Source organism: Caretta caretta, chromosome 3 (assembly GCF_965140235.1).
Source record: "Caretta caretta isolate rCarCar2 chromosome 3, rCarCar1.hap1, whole genome shotgun sequence".
Classification (NCBI taxonomy): Eukaryota; Metazoa; Chordata; order Testudines; family Cheloniidae; genus Caretta; species Caretta caretta.
In genome coordinates this window covers 3062923-3077508 of record NC_134208.1, presented here as the reverse complement: position 1 = coordinate 3077508, position 14586 = coordinate 3062923, and the positions used below count along the sequence as shown (strand labels likewise).

At 55.1% G+C, this 14586-nt stretch overlaps 1 protein-coding gene across 2 annotated transcripts in view; it reads left to right on the top strand.

Annotated features, from left to right (window-relative positions):
- The first annotated feature begins 207 nt into the window (after positions 1-207).
- The window catches only part of KIF3C (kinesin family member 3C), a 65983-nt gene continuing 51604 nt past the window's right edge, over positions 208-14586 (top strand). The window contains exon 1 of one of the 2 annotated variants that reach the window (XM_048846065.2): positions 208-1783. In XM_048846065.2, coding sequence (XP_048702022.1) covers positions 374-1783 — 1410 coding nt within the window. In that variant the 5' untranslated portion in view covers positions 208-373. The remainder of the gene's footprint in view (positions 1784-14586) is intronic. The other variant, XM_048846063.2, reaches the window with a different exon arrangement.

Below are 14586 nucleotides of genomic sequence, written 5' to 3'. Positions count from 1 at the left end.
CCGGCCCCCGAGCCCCAGCCCGAGCCCCAGCCCGCCCGCGCCGCTGCCCGCCCGGCTGCCCGGCCCCTCCCGCCAGCGAGGCGGCGGCGGAGCTGCGGCTTGAGTCGCCCCGGGTCTCCGCCTGCGGCCCCTCCGCCGTCCCCGGCCCGCGGGGCGGCCCCGGCATGAGCCGCCTTGCGGGGGCTGCGGCGCTGCCGGGGGCCGGCGCCGAGTGACAGCCCCGCTGCGGGGAGACGGGGGAGACGCCGGGGCAAGTGCCCGCCGCCGCCGCCGCCGCGTCCCCCGCCCGGGGGGGGACACCCACAAAGCCGCCCCAGCCCACTGACCCCAGAGCGGCGAGGGGCCGGCTCTGATCGCGGGGGGGGGGCTCGCGATGGCCAGCAGACCCAAGACCAGCGAGGCCTTGAAGGTGGTGGCCCGATGCCGCCCCATGAGCAGGAAGGAGGAGGCGGCCGGGTACGAGAGGATCTTGGAGATGGACGTGAAACTGGGGCAAGTGACCCTCCGGAACCCCAAGGCCGCCCCCGGGGAGCTGGCGAAGACCTTCACGTTCGACGCCGTGTACGACGCCAGCTCCAAGCAGGCGGACCTGTACGACGAGACGGTCAGGCCCCTGATAGACTCTGTCCTGCAAGGGTTCAACGGGACCATCTTCGCCTACGGCCAGACGGGCACCGGGAAGACCTACACTATGCAAGGGGCCTGGACGGACTCAGAGAAGAGAGGGATCGTCCCCAATTCCTTTGAGCATGTCTTCACCCACATCTCCCGGTCCCAGAACCAGCAGTACCTGGTGAGGGCCTCCTACCTGGAGATCTACCAAGAGGAGATCCGAGATCTCCTGGCGAAGGACCAGAACAAGAAGCTGGAGCTGAAGGAGAACCCTGAGACGGGAGTTTACATCAAAGACCTCTCTTCGTTCGTGACGAAGAACGTCAAGGAGATCGAGCATGTCATGAACCTGGGCAACCAGACCCGATCGGTGGCCAGCACCAACATGAATGAATACAGCTCCCGCTCCCACGCCATCTTTGTGATCACAGTGGAGTGCAGCGAGACCGGCCTGGATGGAGAGGACCACATCCGGGTGGGCAAGCTCAATCTGGTGGACTTGGCTGGCAGTGAGCGCCAGAGCAAAATGGGGGGGCCAGGGGAGAGGCCTAAGGAGGCTTCCAAGATTAACCTCTCCCTCTCAGCTCTGGGCAATGTCATCTCTGCCTTGGTCGATGGCAAAAGCACTCACATCCCCTACAGAGACTCCAAGCTGACCCGCCTCCTGCAGGACTCCTTGGGTGGCAATGCTAAGACCATCATGGTGGCCACCCTAGGCCCAGCCTCTCACAGCTACGAGGAGAGCTTGTCCACGCTCAGGTTTGCCAACAGGGCGAAGAACATCAAGAATAAGCCGAGGGTCAACGAGGACCCGAAGGACACCCTGCTGCGGGAGTTTCAGGAGGAGATCATACGGCTGAAAGCCCAGCTGGAGAAGCGAGGGATGCTGAGCAAGAAGAGGAGGAGAAACAGCCGAAGGAAGAAGGTGGTGGATGGAGAGGGCAATACAGAGGCCGAAGGGGAGGAGGACAATGATGATGGCCTGGAGAAGAACATGGAGAATTACTTGAAGGAGCAGAAGGAGAGGCTGGAAGAGGAAAAGGCGGCCATTCAAGATGACCACAGCCTGGTGAGCGAGGAGAAGCAGAAGCTGCTGGAGGAGAAGGAGAAGATGATAGAGGATCTGAGGAAGGAGCAAGAAGCCACCGAGTTACTGGCCATTAGGTACAAGGTAAGTGTCTCTGTGCTTACTGCACCACCAGGGGTTTGCATGGCCAGGCTGGGATAGGGTCCCATTTCACTAGCTGTCCTGGTGCACTGCATCCTACAGGCCCACGCTGGGTAGTGCCCCGCAGCACTGCACTGCGGGAGCGTGTCTGTTTATGTGCTGCCCTGCCATAGATTCCCTTAGAGTATCCTGGCTGTTGGCTGCCAGGCCCTACCTGACTCACTTGCCTCTTGCTGGGAGGGGCCGGGGGGAGGGGAGAGCAGTCTGGCAGTGACTGCCAGTCCATGGGGTGGGTTCGGCATCCTCGGCTAAGTCCCCGCCACATGACAAAGCTGTTTGCAGTGGTTGTCTGCTCCAGAGATGCTGCGAATTCATACCGAGGACCCTGGACCTGGTGACCTCCCAGATACGCACTGGCCCGTAGAGCCTGGGGGACAATGACAACCAATTGGAGCCCACGGTTCCAAATGTCTCCCTATTGTCTTCCGTCCATCCTTTCAGCAGATCCGTGACTGGTCTGCGAGCAGGGAGATGCAGGCCAATCGCAGCAGCATGCCTCTTCAGGGCACCAGTGTCCCACCCCTGCTGGAGCCTAGGAACCCCAGTGGTTCTCCACACCTCATATCCCCCCCCTCTAGTTACCCCCTGCTTGACCTCCCCTCGCCCTCAGATCGGAGCAGTCAGGAAGTGGGAGGGGGTTTCATTGGACTCAGGGTTGGCTCCGGTGCTGAGCTGAGACTGTGTGATGCTCTGTTTGAAAGCAAAACCTACAGTCCCTGTGTGGGAGCCCGAGGCTGGGCCAGCTTGTGGCTCAGTCGCTGGGACAGTGTCTCTGGGGTGTGGCTCATGGTCTGACATACAGCGCTCACCCCCCAGGGCATGCAGCACTTTGCGGAGCCCTGGAGAGCACCTTGGAGGGACCTACCCCAGGTCTGTGCTTTCAAAGCTTACTATAGCTAGGGCATTCCAGCCTGAGCTCTCACATCACTGCCAAGGGGGCGCCATACCATTGCCTCCAGCTGGGGAAACTGAGGCACGTACTTCCCCAAGGTCACACAGCAAGTCTGCTGTAGAGCTGGGGAAAGAACCCAGGAGTCCTGACGTTTGGAGAGCGGGCACGCCAGTTTGCCTGAGTGCCCCCCCACCCGGCAAGGGCTTTGCCACCCAACCCCCCCCCCCCAAATGTCTGGGATGGAGACCCCTGCAGGCCCTGGGCTGTCAGTGCAGGTCCCCGCGGGCTTTCAGTGCAGGTCCCTGCAGGCTGCCCCTTCCCCTGCTGCCTCTGGGGGATGGAGGATGTTATCGTAGCTGGTTTCTCCGGCCCCCTTGCTGTGTGTTTCTGTTATTGCCTCTCCTGAGCGTGGAGGAGACGGTGGGGCACGTTTGGGAGCTGGAGTGGGGTTGAGGATCAGTGTGTTTCCTGCCGGGTTAATGACCTATGTGCTGGAGGAGGCTGATGGGGTTCGTGAAGTCCTGGCAGCCCAGTGTAGCAGACTTGAATGTTAGGTGTGGTCTCTTTGGAGGAGCTGCTGCTTTCCCTCTGGGTTTTGGGGTGTATTTGGGCAGGAGTCCTGAAGGTCACAGCCACCAAGCCCCCACGTGGGAAGCTTGGGCTGAAATCAGCAAAAATCCTTGATGCAAAGAAACGTTCCTCTTAGGGCCAGTCCCAGAATCCTGCAGGGCCCGGTGGGTTTACAGAGTGGTGCTGTGGGCATTGGGCACCCTGGTCAGGGCTCCTGCTGAGGGTCCAGGTGTGGCAGCAGGTCAGTACAGCACCAAGGGACCCAAGTACAGTGATGGGTCAGTGCTCTCCAGAACCCAGCTGGGGCAAAGAGTCAGTGCTGTGGATGGTGCTCTGGATTAATGCTGCAACCAGGCGCACACTTAGAAAAGCAGCTCTCTACCACCCTCCCGCCCCGCGGGACCTCTGCCTGCTCTGGGTCCTTATTCTCTCTCTGGGCGGGAGCAGCCTGGCCACGCTGCCCAAGGCAAGGACCATTGCTCAGAGCAATGCCCTCTTCCTGGGTGCTGGGTCCAGGTCTGATCAATAGTAAGGGTGTCAGCTGTTCACCATAGCGGACAAGAAGGAATCACCCCTCCAATGGGCAGTCTTGCCCAGTTAGCATGGGACATTATGAGAGGCTGCTCCAAAGCATCATGTTGCAGCTGCTGCCAGGGGCAAGAGACTAGACTGAGAAGACCACTGGTCGGGCATTTCCTGTGTTCCACCGTAATCCTGTGTGTGAGGAGGGGGCGCTGATCAGGCCTGAGGTGCATTGGCAGAGCAGCTGTGTGTTGAGGGGGGAGGATCCCAGGCCTGAAACAGTGGAAAGGGCTGCAGGGAGTGAGCCCTAGACTGGAGGAGCAGGGGTAGCTATGGGCTGGCTTTGAGATGCATCAGCAGATTGTAGGAGGAGGCGTGGAACACAGGGCTGGACTAGCAGGAGGTGCTCAGGAGAGAGGGGCATTGCCAGATCTGCTGAGTTTCCAGTCTGCACTTTGCCTGGGTCAAGCTCTGTTGGTTCTTAGGTGCCCAAGTTTTGGGACCCCAGAGGCCACGGGCTGCCTTTGATCTGCACACTAATGTGTCTGCAGCTTGAGCGCTTCCTCACAGAGGAGGCAAAGCTGCATATTGCGGGAGCTCACCGGAAGTAAACACAAAATCCCAAGTCATGGGGCTGGGCCTCTCACCTTCCAGATCCTGGGCGGACAAAGTGGGCAGGTGGCCAAGGGCTGTGTATTAATGGGAAAGATGCACCAAGCCTTGGGCCGAAGCTGTCCAAGCAGGAATTTGCTCGGAGGTTTTGGGGGACAGAATTCAGATGCTTTCATTTCAGAAGCATGAGTCTTTGAGCTGAAGGATCACCCGTTATGTGAGCGACACCTGATTCCATCCAGGAGTAGGCAGAGGCATGCGAGTCCCCCCTCCCCTCCGGTGCCGTGCAATATTCTGCAGCACCCTTCAGACTGCACAGAGCGGTAGGGGTTCCCCGCAGATTGGTCCAGGCTGTCTGAACAGGGCACTGGCCATCCTTTGCCTCCAGCTCCTGGTCTCCACAAATCCTCCTGGAAACGTCCCTCCCTCTCGACCCTGGGGTCTGCCATTGTGTGCCAGAGGGGGGCAGCTTCTCTGCATCCCATGCTTGCGTGCCGTGACTCTGCCAGCCTCTTGTGCTCTGGGGGGAGCTTTGGGTTTGCTCTGCTTTTCCTTGCTCAGCCCCAGGCCCTTTGTTCTCCTGATAATGGCTGTTAACACCCCTGTGGTTTTGGAGCTATGCAGTGCAGACCGGCCCTGCATTCTGCCCTCTGCCGCTGGCAGTCTCTCTCTTGGAGTGGGCCCCATTTTGGCATCAGACCCATTTCCACACTGATATCTCTGGTGTATGCTGATGGCTGTTTGTTAACTAGCTCCCTGCCCCCGTACCCCCCCATCACATTTTCCCTCTCCCCACATCACCTTGCCGGCTGCGCACGGTCTGGTCCCAGGCCTGCAGGCCTGGCTTAGTTAATGTTCCAGTTATCTCAGTGGGAGGGAGGCTGGTGGCAGGACGCAGCCCCAACTGGGGGGATTCTCCGCCATCTTGCCCAGCCGTTGGTGTCTCCATCATTGTGCGTACCGGATGTCATCCTGCTTTGGGCTGGAGGCTGCACCGCTGTTGTGTGGTGCCCTTGGCCTGGCCTCTGCTACTATTCGCCCACTTCCCACCTGCTCTCATTCTGGGGGAGCGGCTCCTCCTTGTCTCTAGGAGGCAGACAGGGGCAGTCTGGTTTACGCACGCTGCCCATGCAGCAGGATTTTCCAGTTCCAGCGCAGAAGCCAGCCATGAATCAGGGGCTTGGACGCAGCTTCCAGGGGTGGCCAGGGTGAAGCTTGCAGGGGAGAGGGGCTCCAGCCTCCTGGATGGGTGAGGCTGGCACTGCCGGGAGATCAGCTCTCAGCTTTATGTGCATTGGGCTGGAGTGCCGGGCGTGGCACTAGGAGCCTGTGTGAGTCTGTGGAGAAGGCCTGCCACCTGTCCCAGTGATTGCTCCCCCCGTTCCATAGGGCTGACCCCCGCTGTGCTCGCACCGACAGACCCCCACCCCCAAAGATTAGGAACTTTGTTTTAGCCGTGTGGAGCTTGAGCTACTGGCTGGACGTCCATGAGGAGATGTTGGAGAGGCAGGCCGAGATTTCAGTTTGGACAGAGAGATGGGTCCGGGCGGGTGGGGTAGATCTGTGAGTTGCTGGCTTAGAGGCAACTGCAGAAGTGGTGCTTGCAAATGAAACTGCTCAGAGACAAGGTGCTGAGGGTCCTCCCATCCCCGTCACAGGGGTCCCTCAGGGCCTAGGCATCTATGCATCCCCAGTCTCCTCTGAGGTCACAGGGGCATCCTCTCCCAGCCATAACTCCAGGCAGCCACCTCCCGACTCCACAGGTCACTCTGGTGTGGAGCAGGCCAGGTGTCTAGTTTTCTCAATAACTGACAGGCCTTAAAGTGGAAGTCCCCAATCTGTGGGGCGCGCCGCCCTAGCAAGGCAAAGAGGAATGTTTTGGGGGGGGTGGCTGGGGCCCAGGCCAGCCCCCATAGAGGGCGAAGAGGGAATGCCACCCAGCTCCACTCCTGGCCCCAGCCCTGTGCTTGGGGTCCTGGCTGCTGACCCCGCTCCCGGGGCTCTGCTCCCAGCTGCGGCTGCCAGCCCCGTGCCTGGGGATCCGGCTGCCGACCCCGCTCCTGGAGCTCTGCTCCTGGCCGTGGCTGCAGGCCCTGCACCTGGGGTACCAGCTGCTGGCCTCAGCCCCCGGTGAAAGCTCTGTTCCTGCCCCCGCCTCCAGCTAGGGCCCCAGCGTCGGCCCGCCTACCCCTATCCGCTCCCCCCCTTGCAGAGCCATGGCCTCGCTCCTGGCCCTGCCTCTGGGGGCAGGGGGAGGGCACAGACAGGGGTAAGCGGGATGCAAGTTAAAAAGTTTGGAGACCACTGCCTTAAAGGGACAGCATGGCCTCCGACCATGCCAGTTCCCCAGCTCCTCCGTTACCTGGGGCGTGTTTATTTGACCCTCCTTGGCCTCATGCAAGCAGGCAAGATGAGATTTTTAGGAGCCATCGGGCTGCCCCCAGCACATATTACAGTGGCCTCTAGAGACCTCCGGCCGGCAGCAGGGCAGTGGGTGCACACAAATGCCAGGGGTGGGGGGGATTTGGGAGGAGGGGTGAGGCGGGGGTCATGGAATGTGGCGTTGCCGTGAATGGGGCCCTGTGTCTGGCACATTCACTCACTCATTTAACAAGCATAATGCCCATTAGCGAGCGTTTCACCGCACGCAGCCAATGGGGAGGACGTGCTCCGGGCATAAAGGGGGCTGTTGTGCTCGGCAGAGAGCTGCACGCATGCGCAGGCGTGAACAGACACACACAGGGATGCGCTCTCCGTCACGCCCCCCCGACTCCCTCCCTCAGGTCAGGTTGCTCACACGTCTCCCCGCACCGGGGGAGCAGAAGTGAAGGCCACGTTCACACCAAAGGTGATGCCGGTCCCTGAGCATTGGCCCATCCCCACACTCAGCCGCTCCAATGCATGTAGCCCTCCCTAAGAGGCTCCTTTTCCAGTCAGCAGTGCCACGCCCCAGGGCATAGTGCCATCCCCTGTCGGAAGAGAAGGCAATGACCATCCCGCATCTCTTCCTGCTTTCAGTAGGACACCCTTGTGATGTCTCAGGGGCCCGCCTGGCTGGCAGCCCCTTGGCATAGCCTCAGTTTGATTTTTGGGGTGCATATGAGGGCTCTGCTCCTTGGGCAGAAGCTGGCACGGCCCACGGGATGTGGGGAGGGGAATTCAGCCTATGGCCTTCAGTGACCACAATTGGTCAGGACCTTCACAGGCAACACCTCCAGGAGCACTGTGTCCCCTAGCACTGTGCTGGGGCGTTAGTTCATGGCTGACTCAGGGGAGAGGGTGCCACCTTCTCAGCCACGGGCAGGGAAGGGGGGATCTCTGACCAGGCCAGACCCTGCTTTGCAACCAGTCTGGCGCTTTGCAAAGCTCAGGGCTTGCTGGGAAACGAGGGGTTTTGATTCCCAGGACTATCCCATCGTCTAGGGGGACATGTTGAAAGACTCTCTTGGACCCCAGGTATGGCTCTGGGTGGCTGCACTCCCCTGGACCCAGAGCTCCGTGTCTGACCTGATCTGCTCTGGGCAGGGGGAGGAGGAACGAGCACTGGCTGCAGCCTCTGGAGTCCATGGGTCCAGACGGCTGCTGCGTGATAGGAGTGTAACTTTCTGAAAGCCTCAAGTCCTAGGTCAAGAAAAAACATCCCTTCCTAGCGTACCTGTGCTTCACCCCTTTGTTACACCGGGTCGCAAGGGAATCGAACCTTTCTGCAAAAATGGAGCAAATGGAGGCACATGGGTAGCTCAGCGTGGGTGGGAACCAGGCAGAGAACAGGGCTCGGCTCCAGTGCTCTCCAGTTTTCTTGGTACAGAGAGCGAAGTCCTTCCCAGGGACCTATTTGGCTGGCCCAGAGGCACGGGAGACCGGGAGACATTCCAAGGGGAGCACGAAAGGAGACTGAACGTTGTTCGACCCTGCAGTTCTGAGATGTCAAAAATACTGTAGTCCATGCAAGGATGTCACTTGGGAACAGCTCATTGCCACGGTCTGGCTGGCCTCTTGAAGGGAGTCAGGCCTCGTTCTCCTCGGAGGGCCTTCTTTATTGAGAACAAGCCCTGCCCAGCCCACCTGGAAGTAATCAACTGCCTCGGTGGCTAGTTGGCAGCTGAATGGTTAACGGCACCTGGACTTGATAAAAGGCTACCAGAACGCAGGTGGAGAAAGGCGCCCCTAGAGCGAGGAAGCTCCTGAGGAGAAGTAAACCCAGGGAAAGGAACTTAAGGGGGAGCCCTGCCAGGAGGGGCTTGAGGGGACTCTGCGTCAGCCACAGCCTGCCGGGAAGCAGCACATGGAGCCAGAACCTCCAGGGAGCAAGCAAGGGAAGGAGTCACTCTGTGAAAGGGACCTGGAGGCAGCGAAAGGTAGGAAGTGGCCCTGGGAAGGAGCAGTGAGTCTGAGGAAGCAGCCCTTAGCTGCTTAATACAGGGCCCCAGAAACCCAAGTAGGGGGACGGCTGACCTGGGTTCCCCTGCCAGCCACCGAGGAATGGGGCAACAAGAACGGTGGAGTCCAGAATGAGGCTGAAAGCCTGGGATAAAGTTTATTAATAGTTGCAAAGGCCAGAAGGGGGCATTGCAATTGTCTGGTCTGACCTCCTGTACAGCACCGGCCAGAGAACTGCTCGATCATTAGACTTCTGTTTGGTTGGACCCTTTATTACTATGGAAGGGGATGGGATTGGCCAGAGGGCTGAGCTGTTAGACAGGGCAAACCAACGCAGGCTCAGAGGGGCCACAAGGGGCCATGCAGGCTACTGAGTGACACCCCTCCGCACATGTGTTCTTTATATTGTCCACCTTTTTCTTTCTGAGGCCCCCCTCAACGTGCTATAAAACCGCTACGGCCCACCTGTGCCACAATAACTGGTTTTCTGCATATAAAAGCCAGGGCTGGCATTAGGGGGTAACAAACAGGGAAATTTCTTGGGGCCCCAAGCCACAGGGAGCCCCATGAAGCTAAGCTGCTCAGGCTTTGGCTTCAGCCCAGGTGGTGGGGCACAGGGCCTTGGGCTTCAGCCCCATGCAGTGGGGCTTTGGCTTTCTGCCCTGGGCCCCAGTGAGTCTGATGCTGGCCCTGCTTGATGGACCCCCTGAAACCTGCTCAGGGGGCCCCGGACCCCTGGTTGAGAACCAATGCTTTATAAGAAGCCAGGTGAGGCATTGAGCGTATGTAAATACCTAGGGCAAAGTGATGTAAATTTGACCAGTTACCGGTATGATTGATAACTGAGTCCAAGCAAATTCATTGTGAGAAATGGACTTAACGTCGCACAGAACAGCGGGTGTTTGCGGGGCTTGCGAGACATGTGCTCCCCAAATGAAATTGCTGGAAAGTAGCAAAAGAACAGACGTGCTTCTAGTTACAGCTGCACAGAAACATATAAAGACTGAATAAATGGAGAGCAAACAGCAGAGCCCAGTTCTGTTTGTTGTAAGTACACAGGCCCTCACCCCAGAAGAGGTGCGGTATCAAACACGCAATGAAAGCAACCACTTTGTAAAAGTGTGTTTTGTTCTTAGTTCAAACAGCAAATAAATAAATAACGACAGTACCTCTAAACCTACTGATGCAGCACTAAGCTCTGATGATGCAGGGAATTTTTTTGTTGAGCCTCTTGATAAATTGACAAAACAAGGCTCTGCAAGAGATTAATGTGTGACAGTGGAAATGAACAAAAAGTGAATTTCAAAGTAGATCCGGGAGCTGAGTGCAACATAATCACAGGGAGTCTGATTAGCGGTTGCCTGATGTGACCCGTGAATAGGAAGTGTGTTTAACAGGCTCATGTGTGAAAGCAGCCTAGGCTGTACATTTAAGGAAAGTTACCTCTCAGAGATTGAAAGAGTAGAACGTGAAGTCCCCTATGAGCTGGAGTTGATGAGCATTCTGAATATGCAGATGATCACACGGGTCTATAACTTGTCTGCGGGTCCAGATGCAAAAGAGATTCTTAAAGAATTTGGTGAGGTGTTTAACATATTATATTCTCCGTGCACTCTCGTCCGTCACAGTGATAGAGACCCTAGAATGCTGCCAAAATATCAGTGCTGCGGGAGTTTGTAGATGCCACAGCAGAAGGGTCGACTGTGATCGCCGAGTCTGGCCTTTTGTATAGCACAGGCCATAGGACTTTCACCAAAACAATTCCTAGAGCAGATCTTTTAGAGAAACATCCAAGCGCGATTTTAAAATGGCCTGTGATGGAGAATCCACCAATTCCCAATTATCATTCTAAAGCATTGTGAGAATTGAGCAATAAAGGAAAAGCTCTGACTGGATGGTAGACCTCGATGGTGTTGAGTAAACACAAATGCCAAATCAAAGAGTCAATGATATGATCGCTGTAATAAAATCAAACCAGTGATGAGTTTGTATAGATCCAAACGAATAAGCCCGTGTGATGGGGTACCTCCCCCACACTGGTGGTGAAAGGGCTAATGTGATGGGGTACCTCCCCCACACCGGTGGTGAAAGGGCTAATGTGGGCCTCAGAGGCCAGCTATCCCACCAGGTTGCACCCTGTGGGGGCGGTAGGCCTAACTAATGATGACACCCCGATGGGAAGGGGGTGGGTGGTGCTCTGAACAGGCAGTTCGGCACAGTCGGGGGCTCAGGGAGAGAGGGAGGTATACTTCAGTCCCTCTCCCAGTAGTAGGGACTGGAGAGACCTGTGGAGAATTGGAAGGCTCTGGCAGGGTGAGGAGAAAGCCAGGGAAGGGTTTGGTAGGAAGAAGTCCAGGGAGGTGGCATCCAGGAGTCTGGTGGAGTGAATTTTGCCTGTCTGAGGGTCCCCGGACTGGAACCCAGTATAGAGGGTAGGCTGGGGTTCCCCTACCAGCCACTGGTGAGGTGGCATGAAGTCCCTCGGCAGGGGATATAGACTACAGGAAACTCAGAAAGGGGTGTATGAACCACTGGGCCTAGAATGGAGGGCAGCAGACCATAATTTTGTTTTTGCTGGACTTCCTGTTCCCCTGGAAGGGGTGGGACCAAAGCGTGACCTGAGGCCGATCACCACAGGACTGGAGGAGTGTTGGCAGGCAGTGCCAGCAGAGGAGAGCCTGGTGTGTAATGCCCAGCAGAGAGGGGGCGCTCCAGGCCACTGGACGTAGGGGGCACCTCGTGAGAACCATTGAGGTCACGTTTGGACTTCACAATAAAGGGTGACTTCACTTTGGGGTGAAAATCGGAGATAGAGAAAGCATGCCGCTCTCCACCTTCCGCTCCCCTTTCGGGGGAGCAGGGTCTCTGGAAAAGGTTTTGGGATTGCAGTGGACATGAGCTCCCAGTGCCTTGCTGCGGCAAAAACAGCAAGGGGGAGATGTGTAAACAGGGGAGCAGTGACTAGGAAGAGGGGGTGATTTTTTTTTACTTCTGTGTCTGGCGTTGGTGAGAGTAATATTGGAATGCTGTCTCCAGTTCTGGTGTCCACATCTCAAAAAAGGTGCTAAAAAGCTGGAGGTGGGGCAGAGAAGAGCCACAAACGCGATTTTGTAGAAAATGCCTAACCGTGAAAGGGCTCGATCTGTTTAGCTTATCAAAAAGAAGAGGGAGAGGGTGACTTGATTATAGTGTATAAGTGCTTTCATGGAGAGGAAATAACAGCTACTCAAGTGCTCTTTAATTTAATGGAGAAAAGCAGAACATAAGAACGGCCAGACTGGGTCAGCTCAAAGGTCCATCTAGCCCGGTCTCCGGTCTTCCAAGAGTGGCCAGTGCCAGGTGCCCCAGAGGGAATGAACGGAACAGGGAACCACCAAGTGATCAGTCCCCTGTCGCCCATTCCCAGCCCCTGGCAAACAGAGGCTAGGGACAGCATCCCTGCCCATCCTGGCTAATAGCCATTCATGGGCTTATCCTCCATGAATTTATCTAGTTCTTTTTTGAACCCAGTTATAGTCTCGGCCTTCACAACATCCCCGGGCAAAGAGTTTCACAGGGTGACCGTGCGTTGTGTGAAGAAACACTTCCTTGTGTTTGTTTTAAACAAGAACAAGAACCAACGGCTGGAAGCTGAAACCAGACAAATTCAAATTAGAAATAAAGCATAAATGTTTAATAGTGACGGTGTTACCATAATGTGTCAGAGGGTGATTAACCATTGGCATAAACTACCAAGTGATTCTTCATCCCTTGGTGTCTTCAGATCGAGACTAGATGTCTTTCTGGATTATTGGGTTTGGCTAAAACAGCATTTACTGGGCTCAGAACAGGGGTAATGGTGACATTTAATGGCCTGGGCAGAGGTCTGACTAGATGATCCAGAAGTCTCATCTGGCATTAAACTCTAGGACTCTGTGAAGCTGGATCTCTTCCAGTGATCTCCCTTGGGCTTGCCCCAGCCCCTGAGATGTCCAGAGTATCATGTCCTGGGTTTTGAGGATCTGGATGGGTTGGATATAATCATCAGTGATCGGGGGGGGGGGGAGGGAAATCAACAGAATGAGACACTGGGCTGTTCTGCCATGAGCTAAAGGAAAAGCCTTAAACGGAATGGAAACAAATGCCAGCTCCTGATCTGTAAGAAATACACACATTGACTGGGCCTAAGAAGGGTGGAGGCAGTTACTGTATAAATGGAGGGAGCCCAGAAGGCCTAGGATTTGCACAGATTCAGAGGCCCGTGAAAAGATTGGCAGTCCATCATATTCATCCATAATCTCTTACAATTAGTGCCCCACTCCCCCGGCTGCTGGAGGACAGCATAGGATGCTGCTGGAGTGACTGAGAAAAGAAGGTTTCAGAGTAACAGCCATGTTAGTCTGTATTCGCAAAAAGAAAAGGAGTACTTGTGGCACCTTAGAGACTAACCAATTTATTTGAGCATGAGCTTTCATGAGCTACAGCTCACTTCATCGGATGCATACCGTGGAAACTGCAGAATGTCTTCTGAATTAATGTCTTCTGCAGTTTCCACGGTATGCATCCGATGAAGTGAGCTGTAGCTCACGAAAGCTCATGCTCAAATAAATTGGTTAGTCTCTAAGGTGCCACAAGTCCTCCTTTTCTTTTTGAGAAAAGAAGGATTATTTAAAACAAGAAATGCACCGAGGCAGCTGTACCAGAATGTATTGAGACTAACAGAGAGCCTAAGATCTCAGCCAGTTGTTTCCATTTGCAATCCTGCAAAATGACTGCAGTGGCATTTGCTTCCAAACCACTCCCTGCAGGACCACAGAACTCTGTTCAGAGAGCAGAAGGAAATGCTGTCAGGTTTGTTTCCTGCTGTGAGCATTTTCTTCCCTATGTTTATGGACAGAAACCGGTCAAGGTTGAAATTGTTGGAAGCCACAGGACAGCAACTAAACAGTAATAAGTCTCCAGGACCAGATGGTATCACCCAAAAGTTCTGAAGGAACTCAAATGTGTAATTGCAGGATTACTAACTGTTGTGTGTAACCAATCATTTAAATAAGCTTCTGTACCAAATGACTGGAGGATAGCAAATGTGACGCCAATTGGTCACATTGGTTAAAAGATAGGAAACAAAGTGAGGAATAAATGGTCAGTTTTGAGACTGGAGAGAGGTAAATAGTGGTGTCCTCCAAGGGTCTGTACTGGGCCCAGTCCTATTCCACGTATTCATAAATGATCTGGAAAAAGGGGTAAACAGTGAGGTGGCAAAATCTGCAGATGATACAAAACTACTCAAGATAATTAAGTCCCAGGCAGACTGTGAAGAGCTACAAAAGGATCTCACAAAACTGGGTGACTGGGCAACAAAATGGTTGATGAAATTCAATGTTGATACATGCAAAGTAATGCACATTGGAAAACGTAATCCCAACTCTACATATAAAATGATGGGGTCTAAATTAGCTGTTACCACTCAAGAAAGAGATCTTGGAGTCATTGTGGATAGTTCTCTGAAAACATCCACTCAATGTGCAGCAGCAGTCAAAAAAGTGAACAGAATGTTGGGACTAATTAAGAAAGGGACAGATAACAAGTCGGAAAATATCATGTTGCCTCTGTATAAATCCATGGTACGTCCACAGCTTGAATGCTGCATGCAGATGTGGTCATCTTGAGATTTGAGATTCCATCCATTTGAGATTCCATTTGAGATTCCATCTCAAAAAAGAGATATTGGAGTTGGAAAAGGTTCAGAAAAGGGCAACAAAAATGATTAGGGGTATGGAACGGCTTCCAT